General features: G+C 40.5%; 1 protein-coding gene across 1 annotated transcript in view; it reads left to right on the top strand.

The window, feature by feature from the left end:
- Window positions 1–15,489, top strand: part of LOC141775068 (dihydropyridine-sensitive L-type skeletal muscle calcium channel subunit alpha-1-like) — a 52,828-nt gene that overhangs the window by 2,125 nt on the left and 35,214 nt on the right. The window contains exons 3-8 of the mRNA XM_074647995.1: window positions 4,180–4,319; window positions 7,606–7,748; window positions 8,706–8,858; window positions 10,027–10,232; window positions 13,667–13,770; window positions 13,933–14,078. Of these exons, the coding sequence (XP_074504096.1) occupies window positions 4,180–4,319; window positions 7,606–7,748; window positions 8,706–8,858; window positions 10,027–10,232; window positions 13,667–13,770; window positions 13,933–14,078 (892 nt within the window). The remainder of the gene's footprint in view (window positions 1–4,179; window positions 4,320–7,605; window positions 7,749–8,705; window positions 8,859–10,026; window positions 10,233–13,666; window positions 13,771–13,932; window positions 14,079–15,489) is intronic.

The raw sequence follows: 15,489 nt of genomic DNA, 5'->3' as shown, positions 1-15,489 counted from the left end.
AGACCATGTCATTGTTCATTTATGTTTTTAATAAGGTTTCAACACATTGAATGAATCTGCAACATTTACATTATCTATGTTTTGTGTTACGTTTCATCAAAATAGAAGAAAAGAGCGATAAATATGAAAATCACTGTATTGATAACTGTTTAATATGCAGTCATGCCACAGCTAATGACATGGCTGTCATAGAAACATAACACACTTTCCAGCTCGGGAGTTTTTCAGAAGCTCATCAGTCAGACAAATAGTGACCGTCAGAGCAGTGACAGATTTGACAAAGTAATATCTCAGCCCTCAACACAGTCTGACAGGACCGAATCTGAACCCACCAACAAAACCAAAATCAGACTCAACCCTATTTGTCGAACTGCTTAACGGACAAGTTTTGGCTGCTTGTGGTGATGGATGTCATCCTCTATAGTACTGATGTGGCTGTCTCATTCCTTGTATACTTGAAAACAAGAAACTACCTGTCGTTTGGATTCATTATTCTACACAGTTCCTTCTGTGCATCAACGGGCATTTCGCTCCTCTTATAACTCCCTCAGGACCGTCTGTTCCTGTCAGTCTTTCACCTGGATCCATCCTGGACAAAATGTCGTCTGAGCTCCACAATTTAAATTATAGCCTACAGGTAGATTGTTGTCTGTGGCGAGCAACATGAGGTGATAGAGATGGTTCGGGTTGATAACTAAAGTTGACTACAATAAGTTTCCTCTAAGGAAAACTCTCTACAGGACTCCCAGACTGTCAGTGTGTCATGAGGAGGATAGTCCCGTGATGAAAGGGGGAGAAAGTAGTGAATATGATGAGTCATGATGTCACAGCCTCTCATGGACCCCCCTATAATAACGCCTTCTTTCTGATCCCACTCCGTGCCCAAGTTAGCCATCCTGATGAAAACGCCTATGATGCGTGCATATTAGCGTGTGCACGTGGGCGCACATGACCGTGCGCGTGCACAAACATGCGGTACACTTCCGGTTTGGGGGTTTGAAAATATGGTCACCCTGCCTTCCGTCGCATTAAACATGTGCTAAATGTTGTGAATTAAACAGAAACACTTCCTTAGGTTTAGGCAACAAAACCACTTAGTCAGATTTAGGAAAAAAAACAACATGGTTGGGCTTAACACAGTTAAAATGTGACTTGACGTTGTGAACACAGTGAAAGTGAAACGTAACACACGGGACACGAACAGCGGTCTCCTGGATGAAAGCCCTGAGTTTGTTGGACCCATCCATCTCCCTCCCCACCTTGTGTGTCTCTTTTACTTTTTATAATACGTCACCACCACACACGTTTACGGTTGCCGCGGAGGGGTTTACATTGTAGTTAACGGAAAGCCCTGTGCGCCTCATACTGCCGCGGATGCGGTGGTATTGAACGCCGGTAGCCGTGATAAAGCGTTGGTATTTGAAGCGCTGGGAATGAGAACGGGGTGCATCAACAGGATGCAAAGTAAATTTCTTTATAAAATCCCAAAATGATATAGAAACTTTTATGAATAAATGGAAATAAAAACCAACAAGTAGTGAAATACAAGTCATTCTTTAAATATCACTTACATTCCAATCCTTTGCAGAGTTCAGTTAGCTCGGCGCTAACTTGGCTTTGATTGAATTCCTATATATTTCAGGGAATGGACTGGATGATTCCAATATGCCACGACTACAATAGCAAGTTTAACTAACTCATCATAAATCATAAAGTTGTTTATTGTCCCAGACTGGATAATAAACTGTGAGACGGATGTTCCTCCAATACCGTTTCTCTTCATTGATCTATCTGAGGCCTGTACTACGAAGCAGGATTTGTGGTTAGCGAGGTAACTTCAGGGTTTTCCGTCCTATGAAGGTGGTTCACTTCTTTCCGGGGTAGATCACCATGGTAACTGATGCTGAACAGCTAACCTGCTCCGGATCAGGTTATGTTCCAGATAAGAGATCAACTTGTATAAAAGCACCTCCTACTGACCAATCAGAGCTTGGTGAGTGGATCTTATGATAATATTACACACATACGAACAAGTTTAAATCATAATCCAGGCTAAAAACAACACAGTTTAAACTGACAAATGCAGCAAGGACATCTGGCTGTATGCTGTGGGTGTTTACCGCTTTGAATTATGTTTTTATATTTATATTTTTTACTTGGTCTTGAGTCCGTTTTACACCGTCGGAGACAGGGACGCTGCTGAAAGAAGGTTGAAATAGACACATGCCGCATCCCTGTAAATGGGCATACAGAAGTGTAGTCTATTAATCTATTACACTTCTAAAAGCTATTTATATCTAGATAACTATATCTGACTTTTGAGTGTGCCGTTAAATTAATAAGTCTGTTAATTAACGCATTCACACATTGGGAGTTTTTTCTTTTGCCAGCTGTCATTCCTGCATTTGGCAGCTTCAACTGTGTTACTTTTAGTCTGGATTATGTGTTTAACTAATTCGTATTTGTCTAATATAGTTTACTCTTCCTTTGTTAAATGTGTCTCTCTGCCTGTCTGCAAATCTGTAGACTTGTCCATGTCTGTGATTGGTCAGATGCTGCAAACACCGCCAGACTGAGAAACCCTGAGTTGATTACCGAGTTGATATCCAGCTTCGTAGGGCCGCTTAGCAGGATCTCGTTTGTTAGTTAGTTAACGAGAAGATAACCTGGGTTGAACTGGCTTCGTAGTACAGACCTCTGTTCTCTGCTCAGATACCTTTAAAATCAGGTCCTGTGTCATTTCCCTCTCTCACATCCTCTCTCTGGTTGCCATGGTCACACGACCGAACAGTGAGCTAAAGGGATTTTCCAGGATGACACTGTACAAAAGTTGCCTTGACGTCATTAGGCAAAGGTACAAAAGCACTATTCAACTGATTGTTGTTATTGGTATAATCAGTCCAGACACCATAAGTCATCCTCTGTGGTGTATGGTGCACGTGCTCATGCATGTAGGAAAGTGTGGAACAATCAGTCATGTGTAGGTTATAAAAGAGAACCATTTCTTGGGTGTAATGCAAGTGAAGAGAGTTTGACATGTTTCATATGTGTTTATAAGAAGAAAGAGTTCAATGTGGTTATAATTTAGGGTACAGTGTTATTTATTGCCAGTGTCATTATTAGGGTGTTGTGCCAGTAGATCGCCAGTAGGTGGCAGTGTCGCTACAGAAGCCGTGTATGTGAAGGGAGCGTCACCGGGAAGTCTCGCGTGAATAAGTGAGATAACGAGAATCTCTGTGTACCAGTTAGAAGTAGAATACACTGTGTAGCGATGTCAACCTAAAGCATTATTTTACATTTTGCAGGACATCTTAAATAAATCATACTAATTAGTGGTTTGTTTGTTATTACAGCTATGTTCCACATCTTTTGACAATAAATGGTTCGTCCTCACAGTTTAACAGGCTGATCATGTCAGTGCAGCGTGCAGGCTTGAGTCTAGCCAAGGACACTCATTTCCTGTCATGGCTCTACTATTATCTATTTATTTTTTTATTTTAGGTCTTGGTTGGGGGCAAAGGCCTGTGATTAAGACCAAAGTTTTGCATTTTAGTGATTAATTAGTTAATTTTGATTATTTTTGATTATTTTATATGATTATATCCAAGGACAAGGCTCCAAGGACAATATTAGGCTCATATATCAGTGTGAACACTCCTGGAGGGCACTGTCTGTGCGGTGTGTATTTAAAATAGACGTTCACTTAATGCCTCTGCTGAAAGGGGAGACACCATAAAACATTCCAGCGGTGTGTGTTTGTATGACGTGAATAGACAGAAGTAGATTTGTGTGACGTGCAACAAGGACTTCTCTCAACGTGATTATCCTGGTTAAATGAAGGTTAAATATAAAAAAGCATTAAGCTCTCATGAAGAACCGTGAGCAGGGAAGGTGTTTCACTACCAACAGTGTAAGCCCTCAGTGGAAAAACTAAACAAAAAGACATTGATAGCTTCATTTTGATTAAAAAATATGTATATATTTGCAACACATTTGTGAAAACACAGGTACAACAATGGAAATAACTTGAGAAAAGTTTGATATGTTGTATTTTGTATCGATATATCAGAATGTTGTCAATGAATCATAACCCGACCTATGCATGAAATAACACTACTATAGGTTATGTGAGGCTAATTTACACAGATTCAAACAAAAGCCATTGTTGTTGTGTTACAGGAAAGCCTGGAGTACATCTTCCTCATCATCTTCTCCATAGAGTGTTTCCTGAAGATCGTTGCCTATGGATTTCTCTTTCATGCAGATGCATACTTGAGAAACTGCTGGAACATTTTGGACTTTGTTTGTGTATCCGTTGGGTAAGTTGATAAGTTTGTGCTGAGCCCGCTGAGTTTGTAATTTCAAGTTCTGAATGGCCATATATATTATTGTACGTGCTGTTTATGTTGTCTTATTGCTTTGCAAAATAGTGGTCATGAGGTGGTGTTATTGTTTCAGTCAGCTCATACAAAGAGGGTCCTGGGTTTGTTACTTGGCTCTGGTCCATTCTCTTTGGATTTTGCATGTTCTCCCCACATTCCGATATTCTCCTTGTAAGTGGTCCTGTTGTACCTTTTCAGCTGCATCTCTCAGGATAAACCCAAGATTAAATCTAATTCTTGTTTTTTATTTCGGCGTCCGTGTTGACAGGTTAGAGCAGCCACACTGCGGCTCGACTGCGTCTCTTCTAGAGATTCAAAGGTCTCGCCTATTTTTGACGCGAGCCGCGCGGTTCACAGCAGCAACAGACAGTGAAAGTGATCTATTGACTGTATATATATATATATATATATATATATATAATCAGCTACATTAGTACAGTTTCAATGTCTAGACATCTGTAGAATATGTCACAGACAGTGAAGGTGATCTATTGACTGTATATTGACATCATATCAGCAACATTGTCTATCTGTAGAATATGTTACAGAGATGAAAAAAAGACTTGTTTTTAAATCGACACTTCCTGCTTTCATTTAGAAATAAAAGCCTTCAAGCATTTTTTCTGTGGGCAGAATTCCTTCATTTGTTAACACAAGGCTTTTATTCTGAAATATGTGCTGGACAGTGTTGTAGAACATGCAGTGACTTGGAGAGCTCCATGAATGAATATAATACGGGGTTTTAATTGTGAATTATTACAATTATTTACAAATTACCACACGTTTCTTAAACTTCCTCTGTATAAAATAAATATAAATGACATTTATAATGAAATGAAATGGCCATTATGAAAGGGCTGACAGCAGAAACAGATACGCAGCTGAAACGCAGCTGGTGTGAACACCCGACGCGTCAATCACGTAGCCGCCACGCACTCCTTACGTTCCCAGTGTGGACGAGGCGTTAGGGTGTGTATTGGTCTTGCTCTAATGCTGCATTTCCACCGAGCTGAGCTGTTGTGTTCATTGTAGCGCCCGCTAATTGATTCAGTTGGATTTTAGTTTTACTGCGCTACATTCTGTGAGTTATTGCTGGTGCAAACCGAACATTTCCTGCTACTGCTTCTCTACGCTTTCCACCGGCAAACCCAACACGTTGTCATCTCAACTCGTCACTTACCGCCGCTTTGTCACACCCCTTGGCGTCACTTTATTTTTTCGACATCAGAACCACTATAGTTACCCTTGGCATCACTTTAAGATTAGGCAACAAGACCACTATATAGGTTCAGGAAAGAATGACATTGGTTGGGCTTAAAACTGCTATGTTTGTGCAGTGAAAATGACACTGAACGTTGTGAACACGGGACATGAACGAACAGCTGGGAATGAGAACGTGCTGACAAACCAGGGAGGTTTATCACCAAGTTAGTGTCCCTTTTATAAAGATGCTATTCAATAATAAAAGCAGGCTTTACACAAATATATCTGGACATATTTGGCACTATTTGGTCAGCAGATCAGTTTTAAATATAATTTTAAAAATATCAAGCAGCCACAGTTATGAAGAGCAACAGATGACAAGCTCTGCAAACCAGCACGCCTTCATCACATCATCAAAATAAAATGTAGTTTACCTTGCTGTGCCGGTTTATAATTCCCTCTAACACAGTCCCAAGGCAGTGCATAACAATGTCACATCAACAGCCAAACTCTGTACCTAGAGTTGGGATAGGCTATAGTGTTAAAACTTTAAAGTAGATAAGCGAATGCAAAAGTATTGAAGAGTGAAGACAGAAGATTTAAGAGTTGGGCTACATCCGAATTCCCTTATTTCCTCACTCCTCATGTGACCGGGAATCTATCTGGTCTGCGATCATGAATGATGCTCCAGTGCTCTTATTTGTGCTCTAAGGAGCGAGGAGGAGGGATCTCTGAGGAGACATGAGACCAGACTTCATGGAAGTCTTTTTATGAGACGGACATTCATTGGAAATCTGTTAGTGATTGGACGCTGCAGCTGATCGGACTTCTTTGAAAACACGACAATACTGCAGTTTGATGCACTCCCAAGTTTCCGATTTCATTGATTGTTATTGGATCTGTCTGATTAACAAAGGATCGTTCCTTTCATCATTCACCTTTCTTGATCTGTGATTTCCTCTTTCTGATGGATTTCGCCAATGAACACATTTCAATTAGCCCTCTGAGTCATTTCCATATGAGACTCTGACAATCCCTCTGTGTCACGTAGAAACTATAATTTGATGAGATATTTAGAAAATGTCCTTTTCCCTTAAAAAAATAGGCCACTGAATTATTTCTACACATTATTTAAATCATAATCTGGATAATTAGATCATGAATTTACAAACAAAATGCAAATAATTAATAGATGAATTTGATAAATGAGTAGCTGCCAGTAGTAATGAAAGAAAAGGTTCACTTTAAAGGGACTGTTTGTAACTTTTTACACGTATAAATCATTGCGGGTCGGTGTCCCATGCGCGCTTCCGTGTGGCTACACTGTTCAGACTCAGACTCCAACACAAACTACAGTGAAGCACCAAAACCGCAAAGTTATATCTAGTGAAGCCCGTCTGTTAAACAGTGTCAACTCTTCCTCTTTCTGCTTCCTGTCTTGTGAAGTGACGGGGCTCCTTAGCGAGAAACGTTATCGTCTCTGACCGGGTGCCAGTGTCTCCCCTGTTCCCTCCGGCCGCGGTCGGGAGGCTGAAGCAGGAAAAGCCAACACTAGGGTCAGCATTGATTCATGGAGAGACCTTCGTCTGGTCAGCTAACATTACTGCCAAGCAGCTGAAATATAGAGTGATATTGTGGTTTTAGCTGACGTGTGTCGCCTCACTGTTTTGAGTGATGCTCCTTCATGTCTATGTAGAGTGAGCGCGAGCAACAGGACGTTGACTTTAGTTGACTTAACGGCCACAGGTGTCGCTGTTAACAAGACATTTCTGATTCTTACATAGAGTCCCTTTTAGCGTGCTGAGGATATTTCATGTTTTGGTAACTGTACACTCTTCTTATTATTCAGACAGTGCATCTCATCCTCTGTGCAAATACATACTCAACATCAGTACTTCTACAGAGCTGTTGAAGCCGACTGACCGCTGATCCAGCCTTGCTGCCATCATCAGAAAATGATGTCACTTCAGATTACGCCTGAGAGGAAAGAACATCATAGTTTGTGTTTTCATGTCTCCAGATTGTTCACTGTGGTTGTGGATGCCATTAACCACCTCAGTGGAGTGGAGGCTCCAGTAGGAGAAAAAGGTGGTGGCTTTGACATGAAAGCTCTGCGGGCGTTCAGAGTCCTCCGACCACTTCGACTGGTCTCTGGAGTCCCCAGTGAGTAACTGGTCTGCCGTTGCATTACATACTTTGTACAATTAAATTATATAATTTTCATCATACTGTAACAATACCTTAATTTTACTGTTATTAATTGTTATTTTATTCTTAGTAGTAATATGTATTATTTACGAAAGCCCTGAAAGGCGAGCGAGAATGTTTTTTTTCTGGTGATCCATTTTCTAAGTCTGCTCTAAATTGTTTTCTCTCCTGTGTTTATGACTTAAAAACAGGTGGAAAATGTTTTGGAGAATCTTTCTAAGTTCCCTTTTTTCATCTGTTAAACAGTTAAAAACAGGTTTTTTTTGCCAGGGTCACTTTTCAAAGTTTTTTCATCTGTGAAAACAAGGTGATTTTTCAGGCCTATTTTTCTCAGTGTTTGTTGTTGTAACTTCGACAACCATTGTGCACCAGTACCCCTTGTTCTAAATAGGACTAATTCATTCATGTCTTCTTCCAGAGCCCTGTTTCAAAAAGAGGGATTAGTGAAAACTCTGAGTTAGTTAACCCCCGAGATGAGGGAAACTCTGGGTTTTAATACGTATTAATACATATAATGTGAATTCATGTGAGAAGGTGGATCCAGGAGGATGTCAAGCAGTTTCCCGGCGTCGCCAAACAGATAGAGCCAGAGCAACACGACCTCCTCTCCACCATGGACCAGATTTTTGACCTGTTTCACAGATGAAACAGTAATTAGATTTTTTGACCTGCTCTTCAGTCATAAAGACAGGAGAGAAAACAATTTAGATCAGACTTTCAGGGCTTCCATAATTATTAATAGTAATAAACATTTATGTCAATGTTCTACAGTCATGTGGCAGCCAGAGGCAATCATTTCACTAAACAGTTAATAATCGTAGGTGAAAGATTACTTGCAGCACATTGTGGCAAATGACAATTCAGATTTTTTTAGGAACCCTGATTTGATTTATCACCGTTTCCCCCCCTCAGGCCTTCAAGTGGTGATGAACTCCATCCTGAAGTCTTTGTTGCCTCTGTTCCACATCACCCTACTGGTCCTTTTCATGGTCACCATTTATTCCATCATGGGATTGGAGCTCTTCAAGTGCAAAATGCACAAGACCTGCTACTACATAGGCACAGGTACAGTATGCAGCACAACCGGGTTATATATGGCAGTAATACCAGAGATGCCCCGATCTGATTGGTGGATTGCGGCCAGTACTCACCTTTATCACGTGATGGCAAGAAGTAGTTTGTCATTCTAAAATGTGGTGTCTTTGCTGGCAGTAACGTTATCCGGACTGAACATTTAGCCGTGTCAATCACTTGTTGTAACTGTAACATTATCTTACTTATCACTATTTGCAATCAGTCATTTTGTCACTCAAACAGCAACCAGGAGCCCCCTTTTCACTTCTCTGTCTTGCTCTCATCTGCTCTTTGCTGCTGAAGGCTAATGGTATAAAGATATGTCTGATAGCATTTCATCGTGCCTCACAATAAATACATTTTAAAGGACAGGTTCGAGTTTTTTTCAAGTCAATGTAAAAACAATACTGACATGCCCTACATTGAAAGAATCATTGGTAGCTGTAATTGTTCGTCCTGTCTGTCTCCGAGCACTTCCCTATACACCAACTGTAAAACGCCGTCCACTTGGCTGTGTAAGACGCTCTGGTAGACGCGGCCGTGGCGCTCTGAATAGTACGCACAACACCCCCCAGAGACTGTGTCTCTCTCAGGATGTTGTGTGTCAGTGGTGCTGAGTGATGCTGCTCCGTCCCCCCCTGTTAAAAACTAACAAATTGCCTACTGCATACAGGGGATAGTGTGTTGACCCTTATCATTGTTGCTCACTGCAGCCCAGCCCTGTTTGTGAGGTCTGTATTTGTCCACAACACCATTGATACTATACGAGGAACTGTGTGTGTTACATGTATTAGAAGATGAATTGATGGTGTGTCTGCCCGAAGGTCAGCATATGGTAAAAAAATAGCTGAGCTGGCTGGATTCTCATAATGCAATTACATAAATATATTAGAACAGGTGCACAGGCCTAAAAAATAATGTGTGAACATCCTCTGTTAAGAAGTAAGCTTCATGTTACCTTACACAGAGAAAGTGAGGTTTATACATCTTCTTTTGAGAGATAAAGAGCGCTGGGATGGGATTTGTACTCCGTACTGACCAATACTGAATTTAGCTGGAGTTAAAAAATAGGTCAGATAACTGCTACCATGTGTACAATCCATAAACATGCACACAAAGATCAACCTAACCATTACCATTACCCTCCTCTGGTCTACAGATATCATTGCTACAGTGGAGAATGAGAGGCCGGCTCCATGTGCCCAAGCAGGGAATGGTCGCCGTTGTACCATCAATGGCACAGAGTGTCGAGCAGGCTGGCCCGGCCCAAACCACGGAATCACCCACTTTAACAACCTCGGCTTCTCCATGCTGACTGTCTACCAGTGTATCACCACACAAGGGTGGACCGATGTCCTCTACTGGGTAAGGTATTGCTCCTGTCTAAAGGCAAACTAGTTTGTACTTAAACTTAGTTATTGTAGAATGGTTACATCCTTCCCATATCATATAACCTAGAGTATTTCAATAAAGCACAGTGAGGTCACATATCTTATTTGTATTGAAGATCCTGGTTCCCCATGTTTTATTTAAATGATTTTATTTAAATGTACCTATAGACTATGGGGCATGGGCATCTCAACAAACAAGTTACACTCTTTATCAAGTGACGCAAGACTTAATATTCGAACAGATGTGAATTTATCTTTGATCATATCAATCAGAACGAAAGCTTGTCTCTTCTCTTCATCTGTCTCTTCTAACCCAGCTTGTTGAAAAGGAGCTTTTGGCTAATGCCTTGTGGTAATCTATTTGATTCTGTTAATTAGGGCCCAAGCATGTGGAGCGTTTAACCGCTCCACATGTAATTAAACAATTGCTCTCGTGAAATAAAATAAAATAAAGTTCGGGGCACCACCTCTGTTTAAAGATAATAGAGGAAACTATTTTTAATATGACTATCTGTCATTAATCAATCTCAGATCTGAAGTGTGAATTCTAAATTCATTGATCGAAGCGTTTACTATGAAGCATACACAAACAACGACGTGGGATAAAGTGAAACATTTATTTACCATAAAAGCAATAATTGAGTGAATGACGTGATGAATACATATGAATAACAAAACCAGTGAATGAGTGAATGAAATGGAGTTTAAAATGATAATTAATGTCTAATGAGAATAGTGAAGAGAGAGATCTTTTTACATGCATTACCTAACGCTATGCACAGAATAACAACGATTTTGATATTAATAACTTCAAACTGACTTTCTGACAACAGCTCTTGATCAAAGTCAGCCACGGAAAATTCTTACTTCTGTCGTCGGTTCCCTTGGGTCCAGAGAAAACTCACTCAAATATTGTCTGGTAGACAACGTCTCCTTGGATGGATTTTGAGGATGTATCTGTTAGTTGGTCTGGGATACCACGGAGGAAGAAGAATGTTCAACTTTCTCGTCAGGAGAATGAAAGCTGAATTGGAGTCCGTTGACTGTTAGTTGGAGGAGATCAAAACGAACTGAAGTCGGAATTATCTTCTTGAAGGTTTAAAATCGATCTATTACGGATAAAGCTTGAACTGCTGGCCAAGCAAATTTAAACTTAAATCACGCAGGATCATTAAAAGATCTTTAAAAATGCTGATATTCAAAAATGACGAAGAAAAATTATAAGCTAGCAAAAAGAAACAAAAGGACGTGTGTCAAGCGAATAAGAAAAAGAACAGAAAAACTAAGAACGGAAAACGAGAAACTGAGCTCCGACCGGAGGAGCGTCCCTTTTTTAAAAGTTAACTTTGAGGGGAGTGGCTTTTTCCGAATCGATTAAATTTGGATAACTTTTATATGAGCCGATTTAGATATTCTCTCATCACTATTGTCTCAAAGTTATTGTTACACGTAAATTATATATCACAGATCATAGCACCAAAACCACCTTAATATTTAAAAACATTATGCAATTGTTTGTCCATGCCTAATCATTAACGTAGTAACTTAATCTTGACACAATAAACACAGTATAACCGGTTACCATATGAACTGAAAGAAGTAAGAAAAATATGTAATGTAATACTAAATCACAACAAAACAATACAACAAAACATTCAATAATAAACAGCAGATCTTAAAAGTAATAAGTATTAATACTTATAGCAGACTCTAATTTCCGACTGCTCATCCTATTACCTCCCGTCACCGCTAGGTGGCAATGTTGCTCCACCACAGACTTATGTAGTTCAGAAGACTGAAGAGGGGGGCAGATGTTCAGGGTCCAGGTGTTCGAAGGATTTTTATCAGTAGAATTCTCTTTTGAAGTGGAATATGGCCGTTTTTGAATTACTATGAAGTGTCAATTCCTTTGTTGACATAGTCTGCAGAGGGCACTTTCCCACAGTTAGAACATGTTCTTATCTCCTGGTGTAAAATCCTGTGGCTATTTAAGTGTCAAAACTGACAACCTGATGTCTGAAAAGAAAGTTCACGTCTCCTTGGAGAGAAGCCAGTTGTTTCTTTTGGGTGTTAATTATTAAATCTTCTTTGACAGAAGAATTTTGTTATCCTGTTCTTGTGAAGAAAAACAAGATAGGTTGTCGACTGAGGACAGCACAAGGTTCCTGCTACACATGAAAGTGCAAGGAAACCTATTGTTTTTCTAAAGAATATTTTTCCGCTGCGAGATTGCATGCTTCTGTTTCTGATTACTCCAAAAGTTTGCAATGGATTTGAATGACATTTTTTGGAGGGGTGGAGTGAAGCATAATGAACAATCCATTGGTGGCGGTCCGGATCATGATCCGGACCGCCACCAATGGATCATGATCCGGATCGCAGGATTTCGATCAGCCTGAGCATTAAGGGTATAACACATGCGCAGTGTAACTGATGATGGTTGATGACGCGTTGATGACGCGTTGATGATGGTTGATGGTGCGTTGATGACGCGCTGATGACGTGTTGATGAGGTGTGACCCTGCCTCCTTCTAAGAGCAGAGGGGTACGTGTGTGGATTTGTGGCTAGACATCGAGGTGCGGGAGCTGCTGGCCGTCCTCGGTGAGAAAGAAAAAAGCGGTAGATGACGGGATGAGAGACAACGTAGTGTAACGTCATACAGACATAACAAGGCTGCTGAATGAGAGAGGCATCCGCTGATACGTTACACGGAAACACACCGTGTTAATAACAAGCCGACCACCTCACGGTACCGCCAGCTGTGAGCTGTGATCTGGTTTTAAAGTCAGGCACCTTGGCGGAGGTCTGCGCTCTCCGAGTGCCATTCTAGTTTATTTATTTTTTCGATCAATTTACATTGTTTGAAGTACCAATAACAGCATTAGTCTTGTACTTAAAGTTGTAATCAGATAAAAAAAAAGAAGGGTCAAAATGAATGCAGAGGAGATATCCTGACTTTTAGTATCTAGTATGTGTCAAGATTCAAAAACACTAGATTCTACACTTCCACAAACCAACACAAAAGCATCTTTTGTAAGACCCTCCCTGCTTCTGTGTCTGGATGTGCTCAGTGTCTTGTAAATGCCCACGTTTTTCCAACTCCACATTTCTGTTTGTAAGTTTAATTCTCAAGCCCAAACTGAAATAAACCTGATGACATCATAATGACAAGCAGTTTTAGGCTGGGTATGGTAATTGGCAAGCAGAGTTGTATGTTTGGCAAAACATGTCTCGGACTTACTCTGTACGCTAAAAGACTAAACTAATGTTGATATTCTTGCCTGACTTTGTGTAAGACGGCAACAAAAGTGTATTTTCCAATAAGTAGGATTTCTCACATGGCAAATGTGGCAGTGTTCTTTTTATTTTTTGTTTTTTACAAAATGTAAGTGTGCTTTGTCGTACAGGTAAATGACGCTATAGGAATGGAATGGCCATGGATCTATTTCACCACACTCATCCTGGTTGGCTCCTTCTTCGTGCTCAACCTGGTTCTGGGCGTGCTCAGTGGGTAGGGATACTCTGAACATAACTACCCTACTAACCCTCAATTCATTTCTTTTGCATAATCATGATTTACTCTTCGCTCCGTCCATTTCAGCCAGCCATTTCTTCACGCTTCTCAGTGCGTTCTGTCCTTCTAGTTCAGATTGGTTGTCCTGTTTCCCACTAGTGAGTTCACAAAAGAGCGAGAGAAGGCCAAGTCCCGTGGAGAGTTTCAGAAGCTGAGGGAAACCCAGCAGCTGGATGAGGACCTCAAGGGCTATATGGAGTGGATAACTCAGGCTGAGGTCATGGACAATGACCAAGAGCGACAGGGTAAGACACAAGACACAGATTACAACACCTGTTAAATAGAAAAGAATAGAATAGAAATAGTGGAATATTCTTTGCAGCTGTCAGAAACGTATAAATACTAGGATTCGTGATATGCAAAGATTAACTTCACAACAAGTTTACCTTTGTTTCTTTAAGTGAAAATACTCCCTCTGTGTGTCTGGATGTGCTCAGCCAGTAATGGGTAGTACTCACCAAGTAACTTAATCAGAATTTATTATGAAGTAGATTTTCACATACACATAATTTTCCTTAATGTTGTGGTGCAAAACAGTCCAAATATACAAAGTAGGAGAAAATACAAGTACCACAAAAAGTAATATCTGAAAATAAATTTAGAATATAAACGGTACAATATATACAGTATACTATCGCATAGAGAGCTGTACAGTGATGAAAACAACCATTATCAACCATAATCTCTCCAGCTCGCCTCAGGATCCTGGAGGCATACAGGTCCTGGTGGACTGAGGGATAGCAGATTGCATGAAAAGATGTGTTGATACATGAAGAAGATGGTGCCAGTGGGCATCTTGGATGTGGCCCTCTGGCAAAAATATCCCAGGATTTTTGGGAAGGACCTGGAGGCTAAATTATTTTAAAAAAAGGTTCCCAGAAGTCAAATCAATCATCAAATTGAGCCAGAGAATGGTCATGGAATCGAGCTTCTGGACCCAACTACTGTTGACGGCATCGTCTAGAGACCTGTAGCCCAACTTTAATTTAAAATTAAAAGAAACACTTAGTTCCTTTTAAAACCAACCTATTTCCAAAAATACACTTAACCCTTAGGATACTCACCTTTAGGAGATAAGTTACCTTCAAAGAGACTATCAAAAACCAAAATCTTACTCCAATCGGCTATGGGACACATCCCAATGCACTGCTTGCACTGTATAGGCTTTAGCCAGCAATGGTTAATGGTCGGCGGTGACCTGAATAGCTTTATAACTGATTTAACACCCTTATCAAAACGCAATGATTATGGGCAATTGGCAATTGTAGCAAATAGCATATAGCATTTGTGGGAATGCATGAATATGACACAGATACAATGATACAATATTGCAACTTCCCTTTAAGTGTCTAGTGTAAAGCATTCCTAAAGTGTGTGTTGGCTGGAGCTTCATTTCCTCCTGCAAAGTGCCTATGCATTAGAGTTGAGGTGCCTAATAATAGCATCAGGGTATGTGCTGTTCCTGAGGCGGGATGTTCTACACCTCAGAATCTGAAATCTCCTTCCAGAAGGAAGGAGATGGAAGAGAGTACTAGCGGGGTGGGAGGGGTTGGCAATCACCTTCTGCGCCCTGAGGTTGATCTGTGTGGCATAGATGGAGGCCATCCTATGATTTTAGAGTCAGTTCGCACCACTCTCTCTAACTGTCTCCTCTAA

The sequence above is a fragment of the Sebastes fasciatus genome, chromosome 1 (genome assembly GCF_043250625.1).
Source record: "Sebastes fasciatus isolate fSebFas1 chromosome 1, fSebFas1.pri, whole genome shotgun sequence".
Taxonomy (NCBI): Eukaryota; Metazoa; Chordata; class Actinopteri; order Perciformes; family Sebastidae; genus Sebastes; species Sebastes fasciatus.
This window is presented reverse-complemented; position numbering and strand designations above follow the sequence as displayed.